The sequence below is a fragment of the Natator depressus genome, chromosome 2, assembly GCF_965152275.1.
Source record: "Natator depressus isolate rNatDep1 chromosome 2, rNatDep2.hap1, whole genome shotgun sequence".
NCBI lineage: Eukaryota > Metazoa > Chordata > Testudines > Cheloniidae > Natator > Natator depressus.
Window position 1 is genome coordinate 165,542,714 of NC_134235.1, and position 25,028 is coordinate 165,567,741.

At 40.4% G+C, this 25,028-nt stretch overlaps 1 protein-coding gene across 2 annotated transcripts in view; it reads right to left on the reverse strand.

Annotated features, from left to right (window-relative positions):
- Nucleotides 1–25,028, reverse strand: part of ADCY1 (adenylate cyclase 1) — a 252,378-nt gene that overhangs the window by 1,391 nt on the left and 225,959 nt on the right. Inside the window, exons 20-21 of one of the 2 annotated variants that reach the window (XM_074945261.1) lie at nucleotides 24,078–24,135; nucleotides 17,732–17,846 (exon numbers count right to left, since the gene is read on the reverse strand). In XM_074945261.1, coding sequence (XP_074801362.1) covers nucleotides 17,755–17,846; nucleotides 24,078–24,135 — 150 coding nt within the window. In that variant the 3' untranslated portion in view covers nucleotides 17,732–17,754. Of the gene's footprint in view, nucleotides 1–17,731; nucleotides 17,847–22,410; nucleotides 24,136–25,028 lie in introns of those variants that run through there. The other variant, XM_074945260.1, reaches the window with a different exon arrangement.

Below are 25,028 nucleotides of genomic sequence, written 5' to 3' on the forward strand. Positions count from 1 at the left end.
GGATGAGAAGACCTAGAGAATCAGGAACATTAACACTTTAGAAACCACTAAAACATCCTTTTAAAAATATTTCTCATCAGGACTACTTTCATTCAGGTGTATCTTTTAAAAAGAAAATTAATTTCTGCTGCATTGAAATGTAATTTATAGATTAGAGGAGCTGTTTTTTCTTGCTCTATGCAAGCTGTCTGTGGCCACAGATTTTTGTCCTTTAATTAAATCATGACTTTAAAAGAAAATAATCTTTGTTTCTATAGAAGCCCAGTTCAGGTAGTTACAGAGCTAGTAGTATTAAGTGGGCTTCTTTTTAATTAATAAAACTTAGGGGTAACTAGCAGCTAATTTAAAAAGCCTTCCCTGATAAGCACTTTAATTAAAGAAATAAAGTAATCACAAGCATTGGTTAAAGCTTCACTATTAAATTGAACATTAGTTCTCTTCTAAAGTTGGAATTCTGTTTTAGGCTTCATTTCCAATAGAAGTGTCTGATGAGGCTAGCCATAAAGTATGGTAAGTCCTTTGCTATATTCAGATAGATTCCCTCCCTCCAGGTCACTCATTTTAACAGATAAACAGGAGATAAAAGAAAAATCAATCAAAAACAACACATACTGGAACATTAGGGTCTCTAGTGTGAGGACCATTCCATAGCTTTTAATTGTTTTGGCAATAATGAAGCCAGCTAGACAAATTTCATCTAGACAAATTCAGAGTGGAAATAAGATATACATTTTTCACAGTGAGAGTAATTAACCATTGGAACAATTTACCAAGGGTCTTAGCAGATTCTCCATCACTGAGCATTTTTAAATGAAGACTAGATGTTTTTCTAAAAGACCTGCAATAGGAATTATTTTGGAGAAGTTCCATGGCTGTGTTTATACAAGAGATCACACTAAAGAATTGCAGTGGTCCCCTTCTGGCCGGAAACCTACACAGCAAAGTCTTATCAGTCCGACTGTACCTACTCAACACAAATAGACTTCCTGGTTCCAAGTCAGATGTTTTAGGCTTTCAGCTACATTTGGGCTCTTGAAGCCGAAATAGCTTCTGAGAATCCTTTGTTGTAGTGTACTCCTTTTCTTTTTGCGAATACAGACTAACATGGCTGTTACTCTGAAATTTGTTGTAGTGGGGGATGGTAATTCGTCCTCTAAATTCCCCTCATCACATACTTGGCCACCGCTAATCGGCTTCAAATTCCAAAGAGAAATAAAAACAAAGACAAAATGAGGCTCATCAGAGGGAACTGGGGACAGAATCTCTCTAGAGTTTGTAGGCTAAGGACATGTTCAGTTGTGGAAATGGCATATCTTTGTCTTGAAACAAATGCCCCCCCCGCAAAATATCAGTGCCTAGATGAGAAATGTGCAGAACTGAAATGATATAGTTCACATGTAGCACCCAATTTAGCTTTCAAAGCCCATTAGACATTTATTAAGACACCGATTTTGTCACGGAGGTTGCGGAAGTCACGGAATCTGTAACTTCCAGAAACTGCCGTGACTTCAGCCGTGGTGGCCAGAAGCTGCAGAGTCCCCCCCACTGCTGGTGGCGGGGCCCCCCGAGCTCCCAGCCATCACTGGCAGCAGGGGCACCCCGCTGCTCCCAGCCACCATGGGTGGCAGGGGCCTCTGGAGTTCCATGCTGCCACAGGCGGTGGGGGTACCACGCTGCACCTGGCTCCTGCAGGTGGCGGGGGTACCCTGCAGCTCTTGGCCACTGTGGGCAGCAGGGGGACCCCAGAGCAGGGGCCCCTGCAGCTGCCCAGGCGCTGAGGAGGTTGTAGGGACCCAGCAGCTCCCTGTAGATATTTTTAGTAAAAGTCAGGAACAGGTCACGTGCTTCCATGAATTTTTCTTTATTGCCCATGACCTGTCCCTGACTTTTACTAAAAATATCTGTGACAAAATCTTAGCCTTAGAAATTACGTATGCACAGCGGCACCACTGAACTACACCTCTGAGGTGCAAGGTGGTAAACAACTTATGCACAGGACATTGCAAAACAAACTGTGTTGGTGGGGTCCACTTACAAGGACACTGAGGCAACTCCCTCCTCAGAATGTGCCAAATGATCTGTAATATCCGGACAGCACAGCCAAGACCTGACCTCATTTTAGTGTCTTATCCAAGTGACCCCCACATAGTAAAGTGCGTGGAACATATTTAATCTATGACAGAAGGAGGAAGGGCTGAGTTGACCTTGCTGGGATTTGAACTTGCAGTTCCAAGGAGTCTAGGTATAGCAAACTTAATCTTAGAGCACTAAGTCAGCCCTTGTTAGCTGTATTAATAATTGCACTATGAATAGAGAACGAGGAGGTGCCATTTAGAAATAACAGTCTGTCAGTATATGGGGCACGTTGCTTGGTTTAAGTTACGTGCCCCACAGGAATTGAAAGAGAACTTGAGAAATGGAGGCACACAATCACATGGCTTGCACAAGTAAACATCCTGAAAATAAGCAGTTTGTTCAGAATAAGCTATTTATTTCATAGACTCCCAGTGGAGGTTCCTGTCAAGAACATTTAGAGAACTGAACAAAAGCTATTTTGAGATATTTGTGGCTGAGCAAAAATCCCAGAGTAAAGCCCTCAGTTCTTTACAAACATAGGAGAAAGTAGACCAGCCCTTACCTCATTTTGAATATTAGCAGTTAGCTTTTCAATCCAGAGGTGTTGTGGCTTGGTGAAAGAACCAGCTAGGTTGTTACTGTACGTTGCAGAGCTGGAAAGTCAATTCCTTACATAATGAAGAGCAGAGAGTGATGTCCTGACATAGCATTGGCGTGTTTTCACTGTCAAGCTGTGTCACAGTGGGCCACAACATTGCTGCCTGTTTCAGCAGGACGATGATGCAAACATCACTGTGTAACGCTGGGTAGTTGAGGCAGCTTTATTTTGTGGTTCGGAGTAATTTTGCGTCACCTCATTCTATGGGTACGTCTACACAGAGCCGCAGGATGGAACGAGGAGGACACAGCATGGGCTAGCAAGCCATGTTCATACACAGGGTCTGTGTCCCACTTGTACTACTTGCACTGAAGCCTTGGCTGTGCTGTTTTCTCTGTTAATGTTACCCATACTAGTTGGATTCAAGCTAGCTCAGGTAGGCCAGCTTGTGCACAGCTTTTGCTGTGTATACATGCCTTATGCATCCCTTTACTGATTTCTTATTGTATATTAGAGCAAGTTGAAACTTTTCATCCTTGCCTCAAGCCCCTGTATAACTCTGTCCTGCACCTGCGTCTTTTTCCATACTGCCCCCTAGGCATAGACCTCCATTTCACAAAACCATTTCCCTTTGCTTCTTTCTAATTCCTCTTTCAGGACCCAGCTTTTCTGGAATGCCCACAAGAAGGGAGCTGTTAATATAACAGGTTTCAGAGTAGCAGCCGTGTTAGTCTGTATTCGCCAAAAGAAAAGGAGTACTTGTGGCACCTTAGAGACTAACAAATTTATTAGAGCATAAGCTTCCGTGAGCTACAGCTCACTTCATCGGATGCTGTAGCTCACAAAAGCTTATGCGCAAATAAATTTGTTAGTGCCTAAGGTGCCACAAGTACTCCTGTTCTTTTTGTTAATGTAACAGTAATTTTGGTGCTGATTTGTATTAGTATTGCTATTAATCTCAGCTGTTGGTTAATCTGCCGATTTGTCTCTTTTGAGGGGTTGGTGTGCAGAGTAGGGCCACTGTGATCTTTGTCATGACAGAGGGGCTAAAGGGGGATGGTTTAGATTGGCATCTTTACCTAGTATCTATACATACATTTCCAAACATGTAACAATAACCAGTGGGCCCCAGCTTTCATGAAATGCGTATATTAACTTCAGCGATTCCTGGGAGCTTGCAATAACTAGATTGCTTTATGTGGAGAGAGCAAACTTGGGATGCTTTGGAAACATACCAAGGAACAGCACATGCCACCATTGTGCAAACTTCCCCTCCCTCTGTGCCCAGGTCTTGACTTGTGTGACCACCTCTTCAGTCTCCGCTGACAAGGCGTGCCTTTTGCTGGGCACTCATTAGTGATAGGCCAGTACCCGGGCCTGAGTCCAAGACTCCCCTAATGAGTGCCTTGTTGGTCCAGAGGTATAACTCCAGCCGGAGAAGTCACATGTTCAGCTCACCTCTAACTTTGGTCCTGATGCAGTTCTAATAAAAATACCTATTTCTTATTTAATGCTTTTTATCAATAGCTCTCAACGTGCCTCACAGTCTTTAATGTGTTTATTGTCACAACACCTCTGTGGCGCAGGAAAGTATTAGCCCCATTTTATAGGCACTTAGAGGCTAAGGCCCAGATTTTTAAAGCAACTTAAGTGTTGCCACACTCAGCCTCTCACCTCCTAACTGATTTAGGAACCTAAATCTCATTTTCCAAAGAGATTTAGACACTTAGGCATCTGAATTCCATTGCCAGTCTATGGGCTTTTGAGTCCTAAGTGTCTAAATCCCTTTGGAAAATGAGATGTATGTTCCTAAATCAATTAGGTATTATTATGCTGAGCACAGCAATGCCTAAAAAACTTTAAAAAATGAGTTTAAGTGATGTACCCATGGTTATATAGGAAGCTTTCGGTAAAGCAGAGAATTGAACCCACCTTTTTTAAGCGCTAGGGTGGTGTCCAAACCACTGGAGCATCCCTCATCTACTGGAAAGTACTAAGTCAGGTTCTTTGACTGTTATGCAAGAGGTCAGACCCCCCCAGAATGGTCCCTTCACTATTGCTCATGCTACCATTCTGCTGGCCCTTGGTGAGAAGGTTCCAGATCCCATGGAGAGCAAAATCTGCCATGCAGTGGAAAAAAAGACTCTTGCTTCCATGGGGGGCCGGGAGGGGGAGATAGCTCAGTGGTTTGAGTACTGGCCTGCTAAACTCAGGGTTGTGAGTTCAATCCTTGAGGGGGCCATTTAGGGATCTGGGGCAAAAATTGGGGATTGGTCTTGCTTTGAGCAGGGGGTTGGACTAGATGACCTCCTGAGGTGCCTTTCAACCCTGATATTCTAGGATTCTATGACTTCCTCCTGTCCCTTTCCCCATGGCCACCTTCACTGTCTGTCTGTGGTGTGATGTCAATGGACACTCTTCGGTTTGGAGAGATGAAAATGAGGCTGGGAGAAGGGTGAGCTGGATGGACAACGGAGCATGAACACACACAGTGCAATGACAGCTAGAGTAGAAGTAGAATTAGAATAGAAGTAGAACAAGAGCGAATATACAGAAGAAAGGGAAAAAATGAGTGAGCTGGAAGGAACGGGATGGGGAGAAGAAGACAGAAGAAATAAACTAAACGATGAAAGAAGTAAAACTACATTTTTAAGGTAAAATTTTCAAAAGGACCTAGATGATTTAGAATCCTGAGTCCCATTTTTCAAAAGTCATGTAGATAGGTATTTAGGTGCCTAAAGATGCAGGTAGGTAGCTAGTTGGATTTTTCAGAGGTGCCTGTCTGTAGATTTAGGTGCCCAAAAAAATGTGACCCTGAGTGATGTTTTTGTTATTTTTTTAAAATAGGACTGATTTAGAATCACAAATTCCAAAGAGACCAGTGTTATCATCTGACTTCCGGTATTTCACAGGCCATAGAGCTTCCCCAAGCTCATAAGGCACCTAGAAGTCGGTTCTTAAAGATATTTAGGCATTTTTGTGGTCAGTGTCACAATGTCTAATGGATTTAGGAACCTAAGACCCATTGTTGATAAGGATTTAGGCACTTAGGAGCCTAAGTCCCATTCACTGCCGTCTCCTAGGCACCTAATTTCATTTAAAAATGAGCCAGGCTCCTAAATCAGCTAGGGATTAAAGAGCTGGGCGGGGCCTTAGGCTTCTTTTGAAATGTTTAACTCATAGTCAATAGTTGCATGGCACTGTTACCCTTAAGTAGCCACAAATAACCTTTTTTTTTTTAATAACAGAAAGGTTATGGTCCTGCTTCTGGTGGACTATCTCCTATTGAGGACTAGTGTTGACCCTTTCCTGCCAAAGGTGAAAGCAATAGGTTTTGTAGCTGCTCAGAAACCTTGGGGACAACCCCCACCCCTGCCCCCCACTCCTTAGTTAGGAGCCAAAATATGGCTTCAGGATGAAAATTTCAAAGGCTAAAACGGAGTCTGAAAATCATTGGGAGCTGGGTGCCTATCGGCCCTTTGTACCCTTAAACATCTCCTCTTTAATTGCCTTTAACTTTAAGCATCCATTTTGGCCTAGGTTCCCCCACATCCTTACATGGCCAGGGAGTAAAGGTTAGCATCCTGTTACCAGAACCCAGAACCTTTTTTGAATTGACATGCTGCCAGTACTGGCATAAACATAGCATTGAAGAGCACATAGGTGAGACATATTGCATAGAAAGGGCTATGTGGGGGAAGTAAAAATTCATGTGCAAGCTCAGAAATGAATATTTTGCTACCACCTAGACCCCAATGGCCCAATATTCCCTTCAAATATATAACTTCAGAGGGATCCCCACTTGTGTCTGCAAGACGAGAATTGGGCTTTATGTATTTAAAGATTTTTTTAAAGCCTTCAAACATTTTCAGTGGATCAAGGGATAAAATCACTATGGCGCTTTTTAATTGATTAAAAGGGGGTTGTAATACATAGGGCGTTGTTTTTAAAATGTCCCAGGGAATTCCAATCAAGGGAAAATATTTATTTTGCCCTACAAGTTGGCTACTTAGCGTTTGACCTTTTTTGTCTAATTACCTTGCTGATAATAAACTAGGTACAGTTTGATAGTTGTACAGGTCATTAACCTTCTGAAAATCAAGACATCATCCACTTAATAGTGATATCAATGATTCCTCTGCATAAACTCCATCTCACTCATACACTGTGCCCATCCAGTTCTATCATAGCTGCATGCCACACAGTGCTCTGTCTTCACATTGTTTGTGTGTTACTTGGCCTCCTATACAATTTTTACATGGTTCTACAGAGTTGAAGTCAAGCCAAGTTAATGTTCAACAGGAATCCTTCCTCTGTGTATTTTCAGATGAGACTGCTCCCTTCTAATTCTGTTGGCAGTGTTGCTAAGTAGCACAGGATACTATTACCAAAGTTCAATGAACATACATAGTAACTACAGAGTTTGAGGGGAAAACAGTCAGTGATGATTCCAAACCCTTTGGCAACAATACGAGTGCAGTTTGACCAATGCCAAACAAATGTCTAAACTCCAGCTCTGTAAGTGATGGATTTTCATTACTTTGTTCCAGCTACTAATAAACAAAAAAGTTTGTGTGTCACATTCGAGTGGTCAGACTGTAACCCAGATCTAAACTGCACCAAATCGTTGAATAGATGCAGGAATTACTGGGTGACATTCTATGATCTGTGTTATGTAGGAGACCAGACAACATGGTCATAATAGCCCCTTCTGGGCTTAGAATCTATGGGCAAGAACCTCAGCTGGTGTAAAATGCTGTAACTGCACTGAAGGCATTGGCTTTACACTGACCAAACAACCTCTGAGGCTCTGTATCTGTTGTAGTTAACACCACTTAGTATGCCATGTCAATTGCTAGAATGGCATCTATTGATGCACCCACTGGTATATTCAGATCATGTCTAGCTAAGAACAAATGTAAAGTAGACACCTACACTATTCAGTCAATATTCATTCCTATATATATATATAGTAAACTGTAATAGTATTGGGCCAAAGTCTGGCTTCAGGCATGAAAACAGCATACACCTGTGTCAAACAGTGGGCTCAACTGATGCCTTGTTAATGTAAGTATGTATTCTGACTGTCCTTGGCCTCGTACACAGTAAACCTATGCACATTACTACTGCTGCCAGCAGCAGGAATAATCTACATGGGACTGGGTGTGTAATCAGGCCAGGATTCATATGCACCAAACCATGTGAGCCATGCTCCCTAAGTCCCATCCTCAAATATACCCTGCACTACTCCAGGGGCCTGATAGGGAGCCAGAATCACAGTGGCAGTTTTTGACATGTGGCTCCATTGCCAGCGGTGGCATTTTTGGTATGTGTGTGTGGGCAGCCCCAGCTAGAATATGGGCGGTGATCAGTACACGTATAACTCTTCCAGTCCGTTATGCAACAGCACATCACGTTCCACCATCAGCAGTGGGAACCCAGTTGACCTACTGACTCAAGAAGTGGCTGCAGAACTCTGGATGAAACTGGCATGCTTTGACATAGGTATAACCCAATGACAACCAACCAGTAATGCCCAGCCAAGGCACAGAATGGTCTCTTTTATTTTAAAGGTAGAAAACTATTTCATAACAGCAAGAAGACATTCCAGAGGCTGCATTTCTATAGTGTTATCCCACTCCTTGGGTGGTTTGGCCTTCTTGTCCCAGAATATCACTCGAGGCTATGAACCAATTGCAATGTAGCACACTGCCTGTGGTACTTCATTGCTTAAGCAATACAAAAATCTCAGAGCGTGTGATTATGCTACTGACCCAGCTCAGCTATGCAGGGGGGACACCAGAGGAAACAAACTGTTCCCAAGGTTCCAGGTACTTGAGCAAGGTCATTAATCAGCACAGATGCATGAGCTGAAGTGTCTTACTGACACTTACTTAAAGAGAAACACTGTAAAAGTTACAAATTTTAATATTAAAAAAAATGGCATTAAGTACTTATGTGGGAAAGAATTCCAACCACAAAAGGCCAGCTCTTTAGCTAGTGTCTCCATTGACATCAGTGGAGCTCCACTGATTTACACCAGGTGACAATCTGCTCCATAGGAAAAATGAATGAAAAATAAATGGTTATTTAAAGTCTCTCACTTATACCAGGGTAAATCAGATGTAATTGCATTAACATTCAGTGTCATTGTGATCACTGTGCAGCATAAGCTGTATTGTTTAAGCTACAAGCTAGAGTGTCTGGGAACTACAGTCCAGCATGCTGAATAAAGAATCCTTCACATGAATCCTGTCTGGTTTCCATCACAAGGGGACTCCACAGTTCCAGTCTCTCCAAGGTACCTATGAGATCTCCTTTTCTGCAGTGAGAGGAAAAGGAGTACTTATGGCACCTTAGAGACTAACCAATTTATTTGAGCATAAGCTTTCGTGACTAACACGGCTGTTACTCTGAAACCTGTCTTTCTGCAGTGTTAACCTCTGACTACAAAACCCATTTCGCAAAGCCAAGTGGACTGACCATGACACTTAACTTTCAGATCAAAATGCAAAACCTGCTTTTTTGCTATACCTTTCCCTGCATCATAACACTAGGAAGAGAGAAGAGAATGGTGTTTCATTATCTATCTCTTGCTGCCCATGCCTTGGGCTGAGCCCCACCTGCCCCCATTGAACATATGTGAGAATTATTTGTATATATCCGTGGGCAGAATCTAGGTCTCATTTTGAGTGAATGCAGCATGAATTTTCCTCAAAGCAGTGTAAATTCTTTATGCTTATCTTCTCAATAGCTTCAGACTTTCCCTCCAGGGGATGATCAACACTCCTTTGCAGTCAATGGAAAGACCCCAAATGCTTTCAATGGGCTTTGGAACAGGCCATTAATGAATAAAGCTTTCTGGTAGTACCCATTGCTTTTTCACACCCTGATCATCCCATCAAGCCTTGTCTTCGCACATTTTAAGCACTGCCACCACCTCCTGTGAACACTCTTATTTCAGATTAAAAGCCTGCCTTATTTTGGGCCTCAAGTCTGTCAGTGACTGATTTAAGCACAATCAATGTAAGCTACAGTTTAAGAACGTCCACACAGGGGTTTTGTGCTAATGTAACTACATCTGTTTTTAAACCAGGTCTGTTTAACCCAGTGCAGCTTTGTGTGTGGACCAGCCCTCTGTCTTCATGCAGCATTCATTCAGCACAAACTTCCTTTGGGAGCTGCCATACACAGCAGCTGCTCTACCCCTTCTGAACATTGTGTGGATCCCTAAATACAGGTTACTTGCATGGAAGGACTGTTGTTAGGTTGGGGGGAAGTGTGGCAGCATATGATCCAGCTGCCATTTCCCTTCTGCTCTTCTCCCTGGACACACACGGCCAGTATTTGAACTTCCCTCTGCATAGCTCCATAAATGGGAGCCTATGGCTTGAGCTAGCTCCGGCTGTAGTCAATGCACAGACTCTCATTGACTAAAATGGGAGATGGATTGGGCCCAGAGGATTTTGTGGTCCCAGGCAACCCTGAATGTACAATGGCAATCTTCGCTGTGAGTTCGCAGAATGCAGATGTAAAAGCAGCGCTGTGAACCCTGTGAAGCACAGCTTCGTGCGGTTACTGTATAGAACGTAGTAAAAGAAACAGCAGCTGTTTACTCAAGCAAATTTTCCCTTTATTTTTTTTAGTTCGATTTCAGAAATGATAATAGTGCAAACACTCAGTATAAAAGTTGCAATAAGAAATTTACATTCACATTTAACATTTCAGCCCATTCACTTTTTAACATAAAAATAGGACAAATATTCAATTGCTCTTCTCAAATTTAACAATGCTGAAAAAGAGTGGAAGATACTCTACAGTATTCTATTTACATAAAAATAGACCCGTATTTATGCAAATCTAACATTAGATGTTACCCAGTGTTGTTATTGTATTAATATTTTACATATATAGTATATGTGTATGTGTGTGTGAATAATATTTCTTTGAAGCATTAGTGGGCTACAGTAGTTAGAAAACACTGACATCTTGGCCCATTAGTCCATTCCTCAAAGCTATGAATCTCTAGGTTGTTTTACCTAGAGATGTTCTATTAAAACACAATGAGCCTCATTCTATTCCCATAGAAGTCAATGGCAAAACCCCCTTTGGGGAGCAGACCCTTAATATAAAACCTGATACGAATCCCATTGAAGTTGATGCTTCCATTGATTGCAGTGGATTTTGGATCAGGCTGATGGCGTCTCTTATACCAATACAACTGAGGAAAATGTCTGATTGGCTTCCCATAATTAAGGATGGAATTACATTATAAGAGGTGATGATGAACTCAAATACTTTCATTAAAGTATGCAAGTTACTTTGGAAGCCACACAGAATTTACTGCAATCATCTGTGGTACAGGTAAAACAGCCGATAAGATTACTGTAACATGGTCTTCTTACTGAATGGCTGGATTCAATTTAGCTCACAATAAAGTATAATAAATGAAGTTTTAATCCAAAAATTGCACAGTTCAGAATCAATCTTTGCTCTGATTTTTGGAGAAAAATATCCTGATAACACTCAGACTAAATGATCATTTCTGAAATTACTTTATGTTATGTATTTTCAGCAGAAGAAAAAAAAAATCAAGTTGCTTACACTATATCGTTTGGGCCACATGAGTGCTTGCCTGATTCCTTTAATGTCAGCCGCATTAAAGCATGTATTATCACATATATCTTAGTACACAAAGCAGAATTATGTTACCATCTGAAATGTGTGTGTGTGTGTGTGTGTGTGTGTGTGTGTTGGTACCTGGCTCTTTTTCTTCTTAGCATCACTCTATTCATTGATAGGCGTTTAAATGTCTTTGGGTCACTTTCAAGCATTTCATGGGGCTACAATGGATAGGATGGCTGGCTGTCATCTGACGACCGACAAGTTTTGATTGTGGAACATACGCTCCATTTTTGCTATCTACCTGCTTGGTGCTGGGACAGTTTGTGGTAGAAAGCAGAGACACAGGAGTCAAAAAGAAAAGATAGTTCGTCATCTCTACCCTTTTCTTTTCAGCCATTTATAATTGTTTGTTTGCTATGAGGTGAAATCAAGCCCATGGAGAGGCTAGCACAAAGACTCACCAACACTTGAGAGAGCAGTAAGCCAAGGCACGCTCCGGAATCTCAGCAAGCTGTAGCAGTGTCCACATTGGACGTTACGTGGTAAGCTGCTGCTCTGGAGATTCACACACTCACTTGCCAGGCAATTACTTGCCATGTAGACAAACCCTTAGTCCTACCTGAGAACCACGTAGGTGGTGGATAGTCCTTGGGTGAAATCTCGGCCCCACTGAAGTCAGTGGGAGGTTTGCCATTGACGTTAATGGGACCAGGCTTTCACCCCTTGTGCTGGCTCTCTGCAGAGAGCCAAGCTCACTGTTTAAACACACATCTAGGACACTTTAAAGGACCCAGGGAACATACTGAGGATTTCTCAGAGGAGAAACTTAAGTCAAAACAAGGCATATTAAACGTCATGGGCCAGATCTTGCAGAATTTGGCTGTGTTTTGTGCTAAACACCCAATCTTCCCAACGGCCCAGGTCGTAGGAGATGGGGACAACCCATAAACTCAAATTGTGTTCAACTCAGATTGCATTTTTGCTTTACAGTTCAAATCAGGGGGTGAAATCCTGTCCCCACTTAGGTCAATCCATAGACTTCCACAGAGCCCAGATTTAACTGAGGGTCTTTAATCAAGCTGTTGAAATTAATAAATAACAACATGGAATGGATTATGTTTTAATAAAGGGAAAGTTGAAAATTAAAATACATGCAGCCTGCCAGAGATTAAAAACGCTTTAGAGAAAGGGAAATGCAGCAAAGGGGCATAGCAGTACGTTAGCAACAATGCCATACGAGAGAGGCAAGCAACTACTGTGCTTCTGAAAAGGACAATCTTTCTGTAAATGAGAACAGACACGGCAACAGAGCTTACTCATGTCAATAGCCTCATTAACTTCAATGGGACTATTTGTGTGAGTAAAGTGAGCAGAATTTGGCCCACAGTGTGTATGCAATAAGTAGACTTGTTCATACTTAAACCAACACTTCTTTCAAGATAATGGAGGAAAAAATATGTACAACATTGTGATGGGGTTTACAGACCTGATGCTAAGACTAAGGGAGTGAAGGGGCAGTATTGGACCAAGAAGGCCCTGCCTCTCAGCAGCTGCAGAGCATGCTCCAAATGGAGGATCTACTTAAAAGGGAACTCGGACAGTCAAGCAGGAGGGAGAGTGAAGGAAAAACAGACTGTCTGCAGCTTTTGGGACACAGGGATCTACAGGGGAAGGATCTGGAGTGTGAGTAAGACCTGATTGGGAGAACAGGGGCCCGACCCCCTTCACCCTGACAAGGGAAAAACGGGGATGCTGAAAGTGAGATGGGAAGCCCCAGCTGATGATCTGAATTGTTGACACTATGTGATCAACCCACTTCTGAGAGGGAAGCAGAGTGCTGGGACTATGCCCCAACCCGAAGAGAGAACCAGGGAGGTACGAAAGGGCCCAGGGGAAGCTGGGCTGGTGAATCAGCTAAGAGGGGGCTGAGACTCTCCCTCCCCTCTTTCCCCGGGGCCCTGGGCTGGGAGCTGGTGGAGCAGAAGGGCCTGGGTCCCCTTACCTTTCCCTCCTCCTCTGGCTGATTGCAAGAACCCCAGGAGCAGCAGGCTGACTGTAACTTGGCTGCTGGGCCCTAAGATTGCCTGGCAAGGCCATCTCAAGGCTCTGAGAGACTGTTGAGCTGTGACCTGCCCACTAGGCCTGCTGGCCCCCAGCAAAGCCTGCTACAAACATTGAAAGGAAATCACTTGCAACATAAAATATATTGTACAAACTCAAAATGAAAAGGGCATGTTCACTCGAACGTGAAAGCAGGCAAAAGATCTGTAAATCTGCGACGTTTAAAATCAAGTTGTTATAGCTCCTGTACGACTAACTCCTGTTAAAAATGTTTGCATGAAAAAAATATGTACACACACATACACTGCTGTAAGACTTAATACTAAGGACCAAATTCTGTTAATAAGCAAAATGATCCCCCTAAATGAATATTTATTGTAAAAGCAACATTAATATGCACCTGTGTTCTGGCTGATAACAGCTTCACACCCTGCTGTCAAATGGAGGCATAAATCTGTGCAAGTGCATGTGCATAGGACCACTGCTGGATCAAAGCTGTGAATCATACCTCCTGACTGAAGTACAGATTACACCTTGGCAGTTGTCACAGAGAGATTGTAGAATGTCTTCTCTCAAAGGCCATACGGGGGCAGAATAAGGGTTGTTGGTACGGGATTTCTAGCTTGCTAGGTAAAATTGGTCCCCAAAGCTGTAATTTTGAAAGGCATATTTTTCTTTTTAAACGTTAAAGTGCCTTATATTCAAAATTGCATGCTTACTTTGTGTGTGCAATTATACCAATTCTGTGCAACATTGGTCATTTGCACATCAATATCTTATGGAAAAAACGTACAGAACAGAAAATTATACCTATCTATAGAATTTCTGAACCATCCATAGAATTTCATAGAGAATTATGTCCATGCTAGTTGCTATGGAATTCTATAGATTGGTTTAAAGTTCTAAAGAATGGATGTTCTCTATTGAATTCTGTTTTTAGAGTAATTTCTATAGAAGCTTATTGGCTCCATTCCTATTAAGTTCTATAGGGCTTTCCCATCTGGTTTTCTATTTGTGAGTTTAACTGCCTGTCTGGATGCACAGATAACTCACTATTTGCATATGCTGAATCCAAATCTGTAAATGCAAATGTTACGAATTTGCAGTGTGTGCGTGCAAATCAGTCAATTTACCATTACACAGTTTTGAAAACCAGGCTGTAAATGTTCAATGTGGTTATCAAAGCAAAAGCAAGAGTAACAACGGGAGAAGGTTTTTATTGGGGCTACTCTTTAAAAACATTAAGTACTTTTCTTTAATAGTAAACACAATTAACCTTAAATTAATCTACATTTAATCAGAACACGCTGATGTATCACTTGGATTTCGAACTGAAAACGAAGGAAAAAAAATCTCTAGGTTGTCTAGAGAATAATACAAGTTTTACAATAGCCTAAAATGACTTCAATTTGCTAATTCCAATTTGTCATAACTGCTCCCAGCATCAACACATCTGGGGTAAAAGCCATGTGCCAGGCACTTTAGCAGTAAGACACAATGGAATGTGTGATAGCAGTAATTAATGCACACCTTGGCCTAGTCTACAAGGAGAATTTTTAGCAGTTCTAACACCATTGGTCTAGCACAGATGCAGTTACATTGGAGCTAATAAATGTGAGAGTGCTACTGTAGATTGGAAATAGGTATTTTTATCAAGATGTCTGTTCTGTTCAATATAGGGCCAGATTTAAAACAAACAAACAAACAAACAAAAAAACCCCACTCAGCTGCCCCATTTAGGCACCAAAATAACTAGCCAGATTCTCAAAATAGATTGGATGCTGAGGATTTAGGAGAATCTGGCCCTTATTTAGCTTTCTAAACGGGAGCTGAACACTTTTTAAAAACAGGCTCCTTAATGATAAACAACAATAATAATGGTGGTAAACATTCCTGTGTGTGGCCTACACAAGCACTTCCATTCCACCACTGATGGCACTGGTGCAGACGTGTTTGTGCTAGATCAAATTGGGGAGGAAGAGGTAAAAATGCTCTTTACAGATACAGCTCTGGGGCCTGACTCTCCATTCTGTTCCACCAGTTTTAAGATGGTGTGACTTCTTTGATTTCAGTGGAAGCACAGCGGATAAAACTGGAATATCGGAATGGAGAACCAGTCCCCTAAACCATATGGTAAGGCACAAGCAAAGCCAAGTGCTTCAGCACATCGGCCATGTACATTAATCAGTGCTAAGCCACATTCTGAAATATTGTGATTATAAAACAGCCATTTAAAAAAAAAAGAAAAATAACATTCCAAATTAGTTTAAAATTCTGAATACAGGTAAAAAACCAGCCTATTAAGAGATCTTACACTTTATTGTGAAAATGTAAACAAACAACACAAATTGGGCCCTGATTCAGCTAAGCGCTTAAGCAGTTGCTTAACTTTAAGCACATGCCTAAATCCAACTGAAACTAGGCACATGCTTGAATACCTTGCTGAATCGAGGACCTAAGCATTGAACCCTGCACCACTAAATCAACTGGGAAATTCACCACTAACTTCAAAGGGTGCAGGATCAGACCAGTACTATTCCTTTTCCTTACCATAGATTTTCATCCCCTTCAGTATTTTGGACCCCCTGCTTTGTGCTTTTTAATTGCCCTCCCAGTCCTTGCCCTTGCTGCAGTCTGGCCCATTCTAGGCTAGTCAGCATGCGAGGTGCTGTTTGGCAGTTCAAAAAGGGAAATAAGGACCAACAGGGAGCTCCCAATTAAAATGACACTACCAGCAACATGGGCTGTGATGGGGCAGGTTGGATGGCTGTGACAGGAGAATGTGTGTAAGGTGTAGTACACACACTGGGTAAGGAAGGGGGCAAAATCGAGAAAGAGGGAGAAAATTAGATGGAAAGGAGGAGAAAGCAATATATGAAAGCAAAGAGGGTTAGGGTGGTGATGGGAGTAGGGGAAGAGATAGGCAGAGGTGTAAGAGTCCAGATTGTCATTACTCATAACAAATATATCACATTTACAATAAAAACGTACTGAATTTGAGATGAATTAATCTATACATACTATTCAATGGGTTTAGAAAATCCTTAATTGTCATATGAAGCCAGTCATTCAATAGGATGTAATGATTCATGTATGAAGCCAATTTAGATACATGGATCAATGTCTGCATTTATGATGACAAGGTTACTTATTGAAACACTAGTGTTAATTAACCAGGCAGTCATGTGAAAGGATTTCAAGCCCTATAATAATACTAGATAAAAGTCTGCAAAATGTAAGAAGTCCATGTTAACCCACAGCATAAGTTATGTATACTGTACATAGTGCATACATTTTTTCCACTTCCATCAGCCTCAATGCTGTTCTGCGGTTAGTGGTCTCAAATATATTATTGAATTATTATGTAGCAGAATTGCAGTCGTGTAAATAGTTTGTCAAATACTATTAGCTATAGTAACAGATATTACAACACAACATTATAAGGATTTAAAGTTTTCATGAGAGATTGAATAGGAGACTGGCTTTGGAATAACTTTCCCATCTTCCCTGCAACAAATGGGATTAAATTGCTTTGAAGCATAAACTACAATCAGTTAAAAGGACAGATTCTGATCTGTTATACAAGTGCACTTGACATCAGAATCTGGCTCAGGGTCCGATACTGCACCATTGCAGCCAATGGGAGATTTGCCATTGACTTCAGTGGGAGTACGACTGGGGCCTTCTACAGGAGGTGCCAGAAAAACCAACATAAAAAAGCCAAGTTTACATTTGTTTTTTAAACACAATTATATGCAGCACTCTTATAGTTTGAACTATGGTTCATTCTGCAACAACATGAGTCAAAAAATAAGGCCATAAAATGAAATGTTTATTACAGACACACATATATATTTATATGAAAATGATGTATTTGTATAGTGTATTTCTCAGATACAATGACTGTAGTATTTATTACTACATTAAAAAACAATCTGGGTAACACCAATGGGCCAAATTTACTTTCTTTCTCTTCAAATGAATTGTGCCTGCTCACTGCACTGATGAATTTGACAACGGCTTTTTCTCCGTTGATGCCTGTCCTAAATCAAACAGTACCTATTGAATGCCAGACTTGTTACACTGTTAGAAACTAATATTTCCATTCATTTTTATTTTACAGTAAATGGTGTTTAATTTATTGCTTCTAATGACCAAAAGGTACTTTTTAAAAGATAGCATAGATGTTGATAGCACATTTCATATACCATAACATGGATTTAGCAACACTGAGGTTGGCGTGATTATTAGGTTACAGTTTCTCTTTGTTTTGCTGTTTGTATTTTGAATTTGCTTCGCAGAATGCACATGCAACTTATGGATTAAACTCCGTCAAAAGTGATATGTCAAAAATATTTAGGAAAAACTTACTGTTTTCTTTTGTTTTACTGAAGTCAGGCATGTGTGGCATGCAGTAGATTGCAAGGAAAAACAAAAGGATGTCCATTTCCAAAGGATTTATAATCTTCATGCGCATGTAAAACCTCTGTTACAAAAATCATTAACATTTGTTAAAAGTGTGCCTTTTTGTTTTTTTTATACAAGTGTACATGCAATAATCTGTCATAGCTAAAACTATTTACAAAATTTCATACAATACCTCTTAAGTGAATAATACATGAAAGGCCAATGTTTAACACTGTACAAGATTACAAATAAATAAGGCATTATAATACAGTTTTATCACAAATTAAAAAGTGTTGGTTGTCACTGCAATACAAAACTGTAACTTGAAAGAACATTATGGCTAAATAGTCCTCCTGACTGGACAGAACATGTACAGAATTTGGACTTGCTGATGGTAGAGTAAATGCTTAACTTGTGCTACAAGCAGATAATCAAATGAATTAAAATTATTCATATTGACCGCTTACTAATAGATTCAGTTCCTCAGTTTTGAAATGGAACAGGACAAACACACACAGATGTTTCCCAAGTACTTTCTTTGCCTTATAGTTACAATACAGGCAAAAATGAGACACATTTAAGTCTGTAATCCACTCTGTTACACTCTTGTAAATAAGGAGCAACTTTGATGGCGATACTGGAGAGTTACCTTAGTGTAACCAAAAGCACAATCTGGCACGCACTGGGCCAAGTACTAAACTTCTTCTACACCCCATACATCCATTGATTTCCCTAGAACTTTTGGGTGCATAAAGAATGCAGGTTCAGGCCTGATAAGCTGAAAGTTCAGGCTCTCCCAAAATCTCATCTAAAGGGAGCAGAGCTAAGTATTACAAGAGTGTGCTTGTGTTTCAGGTGGTGGTAATGGAATGTCAATACTCACAGGTAAGAACATCTACAGAGAAACAATGCACTTTACCTGTTGGGTAAAATTGCTTTTTAATCAATCCATGTGTTAAATGTTTGGAAATATCTAGCCAGTAATTCAGCTGAATGCCAGTTTGTAATCATGGTAGTATAAAAAAACCCCAACATTTAAACACAAATGTAACATGGGAATATTTTGAAATTAGTTCCCAAGAGAGAAGGAGGTTTGAAGACCTCTGATTCTTATCTGCTTATGTAAAGAATGAAAGACTTTAAAATTATTACGATTATCTTAAGAGAAAACATGCAAACTGATGTGAAATATTGTGCTTGCAATTCACAGACATTAAAGACATCTTGCCAAAACTGGCACCAGTTTATTGTTGGGCTCCTCCTCCCAGTTAAGTGTTCAAGCCAACACTACACAAGAATAAATGTAAACTTAGGACACTATTCTGCCCATTATGTGTCCATGTAAGTTCCCTTAATTAAAATGGGAACTACATATATATATCAAATGGCAGCACTGACCCCTTAATGGGGCTAAAGCAAGATCCAGTGCAAAACATGAATTGAAAAAATAATAAATCTAATATAGGTGAAATGCACTCTGATCCAAAGCCCACTGAAATCAGTGGGAAGCTTTATATTTACTTCCAGGGCCTTTGGATCAGGCCAATTATTATCTTCAGACGGTTGCCGCAAAGCAACGCAAGGACATTTCTCAAATTTGTCAAGAATCATATGCTTTTGTGGGCTGAGCACAGTTATTACCTCTGTTATCTTTCCTGCATAAAGCTTGCTAAAGGCATACATGGGAATGTAAAAGGGTGGAGAGACTACAGAAATATGTCATTTAAAAGAGGATACAAAAATGTACACAGAGAAATGAAATGGGGAAAGTCAGACAAATAGGAAACGAGAGCAGAAAGTCAAAAATACACTTTTACTCTAACATTATTAGAATGGGCACCTAGTAGTGCGTGCTGTAATGGCTGCAAAACAGGTAACTTTGTTTTAATTTTTAAACCATCTGTTTTTTTCATTGGGAAGATGCAGCCATCACAATGTAAACAGAGGTACTGCTGCCTTGTTAAACCAGCGTTGCAGAATTGCCCCCAGCTACAGCAACAGCAAAGGGAGGAATTCGCTCTTCCTCACTCTATCACCTCAGTGACATTAGGTGCCAAGGCAATATCCCCTTAATATTTCCTGTTTTTAAAAATCCTAGACAATTATTTAGATTGTAAGATCTTGGGGCCAGGGACTGGCTTATTGTTCTATTTGTACAGCACCAAGCGCAACAGAGTCCTGGTCTGTGACTGGGGCGCCTGGCGCTACAGTAATTTTACTACTAATAGTAATTGTAAATGCAAAAAAAATGGTTTTAATTTGACATAACTATAACTGTAGCAGGAATGAATGACCCTACACTCTACGGTTTAACTCACAGAGTCAGTAAGTGCATAAGTTAACCGATGGTATTGCACCTACACAGAATTTTCCATTTTGGTTAAATGTCTAGCTTAACATAGGTTGCTTTACTTCATAAAATACATATTATAAAACATACAGGATATGTAAAGTGACCAGGTTCTCATAGCTCTTGGAACCTCATCCTTTGAATTTCCTGACAACTTTTTATTTCAACAATACAATCTCAATGTTGCATTAATACAGTTTGCTTCAATTTAAATTATGCAATTTTTTGTTCTTGCTAATGTGTGTGATCTGTTTACCTAGAGGGCCCTCATCACCATAGTATTTGAATTAGTGATTTTATTCCCAGCAACACCTTTGTGAGGCAGGGAGCTATTATTATCCCCAATCTCAAGACGGAAATACACAGAGATGAAGTGACTAGACCAAGGTCACACAGGAAATCTGTGGCAGAGCCTGGAATTGAATCAGATCAATCTAGTTCAGTGCTTTAACCGCAAATCTAGCCTTTCAATCTTTGTACTGACACACTGAAAATCGCTACAGAACTGAATAAAATAACGTCTATAAATCCATGATACACAATATAGCATTGATTTGGCTACCTGGAGAGCTGAAAACAAACTTCATCATGTTTACTCCCACGCTCTGCAACTGTTGGGACAACATTTGTCCATAAAGAGACCCCATTAAAAAACCCTTTCAAATAAGAACAAAAGAGCTATAGTGGGCAGGCCCAATATCCTGTCTCCAAGAGTGGTCCATGGCAGAGGTTAAGGGGGAGTATACAGAAAGGGAAATTGTGGAGTGATCCACCCATCGTCCATTGCCAGCTTCTGGCAGTCAGAGATTTAGGGTTGGCGTTCCTGGACCATCCAGGCTAATGGCCATCGATAGACCTATCCTCCCTGAAGTTACCCCGTTACTTTTTTCACCCAGTTATGCTTTTGGACATCATAACATCCCAGGGCAATGAGTTCCACAGATTAGTTGTGCAATGTGTGGAAAAACTACTTCCTTTTCTTTGCATTAAACCTGCTGCCTACTAATTTTATCAGGTGACTCCTGGTGTTTGTTTTTTTCCGCAACATTCATGATTTTATAGACTTCTATCATATCCCCACTTAGTCATTTCTCTTCTAAGATGAACAGCCCCAATCTTTTTAGTTTTTTCTCATATGGAAGCCGTTAATCTTTGTTGCCCTTCTCTGAAACCTTTTCCAGTTCCACTATATCCTTTTTGAGATGGGGTGACTAGAACTGGACACAATATTCAAGGTGTGGGCATACTATGGTTTTATATAATGACATTATGATATTTTCTGTGTTATTTTTTAACTCCTTCCTAATAGTTCCTAGGATATAGTTAGCCTTTTTGACTGCTGCTGCACACTGAGCAGGAGTTTTCAGAGAACTATCCAAAGCAACTCCGAGATCTTTCTTGAGTGGTAACAGCTAATTTAGAATCCATCATTATATATGTACAGCTGGGATTATTTTTCCCAAGGTGCATTATTTTGCATTTAGCAACCCTAAATTTAATCTGGCATTTTGTTGCTCAGTCACCCAGCTTTGGGAGATCCCTTTGTAACTCCTCAGTCTGCTTTGGACTTAACTATCTTGAATAATTTTGTGTCATCTGCAAACTGTGACACTTCATTATTCACCCCCTTTTCCAGATCATTAATGAACATGTTGAACAGCACAGGTCCTAGTACAGATGGCTGGGGGACCCCGCTGTTCATCTCACTCCATTGTGAAAACTCACTATTTATTCCTACCCTTTGTTTCCTATCTTGCAAACTGTTACTGGTCCATGAGAGGACCTTCCCTCTTATCCCATGGTTACTTAGTTTCCTTAAGAGCCTATGGTGAGGGACCTTGTCAAAGGCTTTCTGAAAATCCACATACACAATATTGACTGGATCACTCTTATCCACATGCTTATTGACTCAATAAATTCTAATAGATTGGTGAGGCATGATTTCCCTTTACAAAAGCCATGTTGACTATTCCCCAACAAATTGTGTTTTTCTATGTGTTTTTGTTCTTTACTACAGTTTCTACCAATTTGCCTGGTACTGAAGTTAGGCTCACTGGCCTGTAATTGCCAGAATCTCCTCTCGAGTCCTCTTTAAAAATTGGCATTAGATTAGCTACTTTCCAATCATCTGGTACAGAGTGATTTCAGTGATGGGTTACATACAACAGTTAGTAGCTCTGCAATTTCATATTTGAGTTCCTTCAGAACTCTTGGGTGAATGCAATGATCATTGCAAGCACACTGGCATATGGATGGGCAGTTTACAAAAGAAGTGGCCTATAGAACTTGACTGGGTGTATGCCTTAAGGCTTAATATAGGTGTTCGGATACCACAGTAATGGGTGTGGTATAAGATGATAGACAAACTTATCCATGACATCCATGAGATCATGAGAGCAGCTGAAAAATGTTCCCTTTTATGCAAATTAAGAGCAGCCCTCAAACTCTGGGGAAGTTTACCAACGTGATCATCATTTGGAGAAAGTTTGATGTGCTTGCCTTTCAGAGTCCTATCTTCAAAAATAGGTATATACTTTCTGTAATCGTGTAACTAAGAACAAGAAGCCTGGTGTTGAATCAGGATATATAATAAAACAGTGCATCAAATTAAAAAAATGTTGGCAAATGTACAAATATAACAATACCAACAGCACATTTGTAACTGATACTGGTCAGCCCTTTGAATGGTTCAAACAGGCCTAAATCTTCACTGAGCAAGAAAATCTGTGCTTTCAGTGAAAGTCTGCTACTGCAAAAAGAGAGTGTCCCACTGTTCTCTACCTTCAATACAATTGGCAATGTGCATAAAACAGGAAAGACTGTTCTATATTTCATAAGCATATTGCTGTGCTTGCAGGATGGCACCTCTGTCTCATACCAAGCCAAAATGTCCTACAGAAAGACAGTATTTTAGCAACCTTCTTTGTCAATGGAAAGAACATTTATTAGTATCTGATCAAATTCCTAAGCCCTGTCTCTTGTCTAGCTCATAGCATTGTGTTGTAATTGTAACTGGAAAGCATTCAAAGCTACTGAACATGCAAATAAAATTTTAAAAGATACCTCAGTTTGGCAGTTGGCTTTAATTCAACCTTCATTTACCAATCGCTGACGAATTCTTGTTTCCTTATTTCAAGCAGTGGAACAAGGTTTCCATAACTCTTGCTATAGCCCCAAATAATTTTCAGTCATCTCACCCTCCTTTCCTAATAGCAGCTTTACTAATCTCAGACCCAACAATACTGGATATGGTGGTAAAAGAAATCTATCCCTTATGCCATTGAAGGTGGATGTGTACATAAATAAATCTCTCTTATCTATCTCTATATAGGAGTGTTTGTATATGTGCATATATAGATTTAAAATATATATATATATACACACACAAATACAGTGTCATGTGTACACTTTTTTCAATTATAGCATTTATCCTTTAAAAATGCCAAGAAAATATTCCATATTTCCAAAAAATTGGGTTTAGACTTTTCCTAACAGAATTGCTAGCCCTTATTTGTTCCATTCCAAGAGTTCGTTTATGCAGTTCCCAAGTTCTCTTTGGTTGGATTGTAGTGATCCTTGGTTGATGCCATGGCCTATGATCCTTGACCTCCTGGTGAAAATTCAGACAACCTCTGCTCTCTGAGTTCACTGCAAATGCCGTAACCAAATTTTCTCTGCTCTATATTTCTTTCACAGCTGGCACAGAAGGAAGGTAATGTAATGTTTGATTTGTGTGGGTTGTTGATGCTTGAAGTGCTCCAAGCCCAGCTTTTACAGTAAAGCTGGCGACTGAGGACACTGATGGACAACTGGTGCCCAGTTTGGTTTGAATGTTTGTTCTCCCGTTGGAGTACATTTTCCGCTCTAAGTTTAAAGACCGTGGTTGTGAATTATTTCCATTGGCCTTTCCTTCAAGAAAATAGGTCAACATTTCGCCTTTTCCCTTTACACTGACTTTACCTCGGCACACAAACTCGTAACTGCACCTCTTTAATATCCGCTGAACTTCTTCTGTCACCTGTGGGTAAGAAGAGCCAGTATTATATTTTACCATTCCTATCAATTAACTAGGGTTAATCCTAGAGTAAGAAAGCAGAATTATACTTCTCTACGGCACTTTCTTTAACTGGGATGAAAGATGCCCCATGGAATGAATGAATAACTATTGGTTTTGGTTTTCCCTGGTATGTGCTTTGCTGGCAACAATTATAATAACTAATAATGAGATTGGCCCTAAGGAGAAAATTTCCGATCTAGAACTGAAGGACTCCAGAGTTCTGAGGCGTTCAGATCTGGAGTTTGGTTCTATTCATTAGAAACATAGGGCCTAATTCTCTGGTGGTGTAAGCTAGTATTGCTTCATTGAAGCTAGTTTACAGCAACAGAGATTTTGACCAAATGTGAAGTTCAGATACAGGCTTTCCCAAAGTTCAGTCCATGCTGGGAGCTGGAGCTTTGTTTCAGGACAATCTCAAAGATTAATAATATTTTACAAGAGTGTGGCGCCTTTCATCCAGAAAGATTATACAATCTATACAAGATGTGACTGAATGTAATCTGATATAGGTCCTTATCCTGTAGTCCTTACTCAGGCAAAATTCCCAGAGTGAAGTGGAAGTTTGGGGATGACTGGCCTGTGTAAAGACTGCAGATTCAGGCCTATAATCCAATGGAGTGCAGTACGGCAGGAATTTGAAGGTGAAACATCTCTTTGTGGTTTGTTGATCCTTTGATTTCACCACTTCAAAGCAGTGGAACAGATAACAGAAGAATAACTACACAGCAGGCACCTGAATCACCTTGGAGATGTTACTGCCTTCATAAGAAATGTGAAGAGATGAGGCTGAGCTTTCTAAGCAGCTTTGAAAATGTAATCATAGGATTGTTAATAAACAGGAACTTCAAACTGAT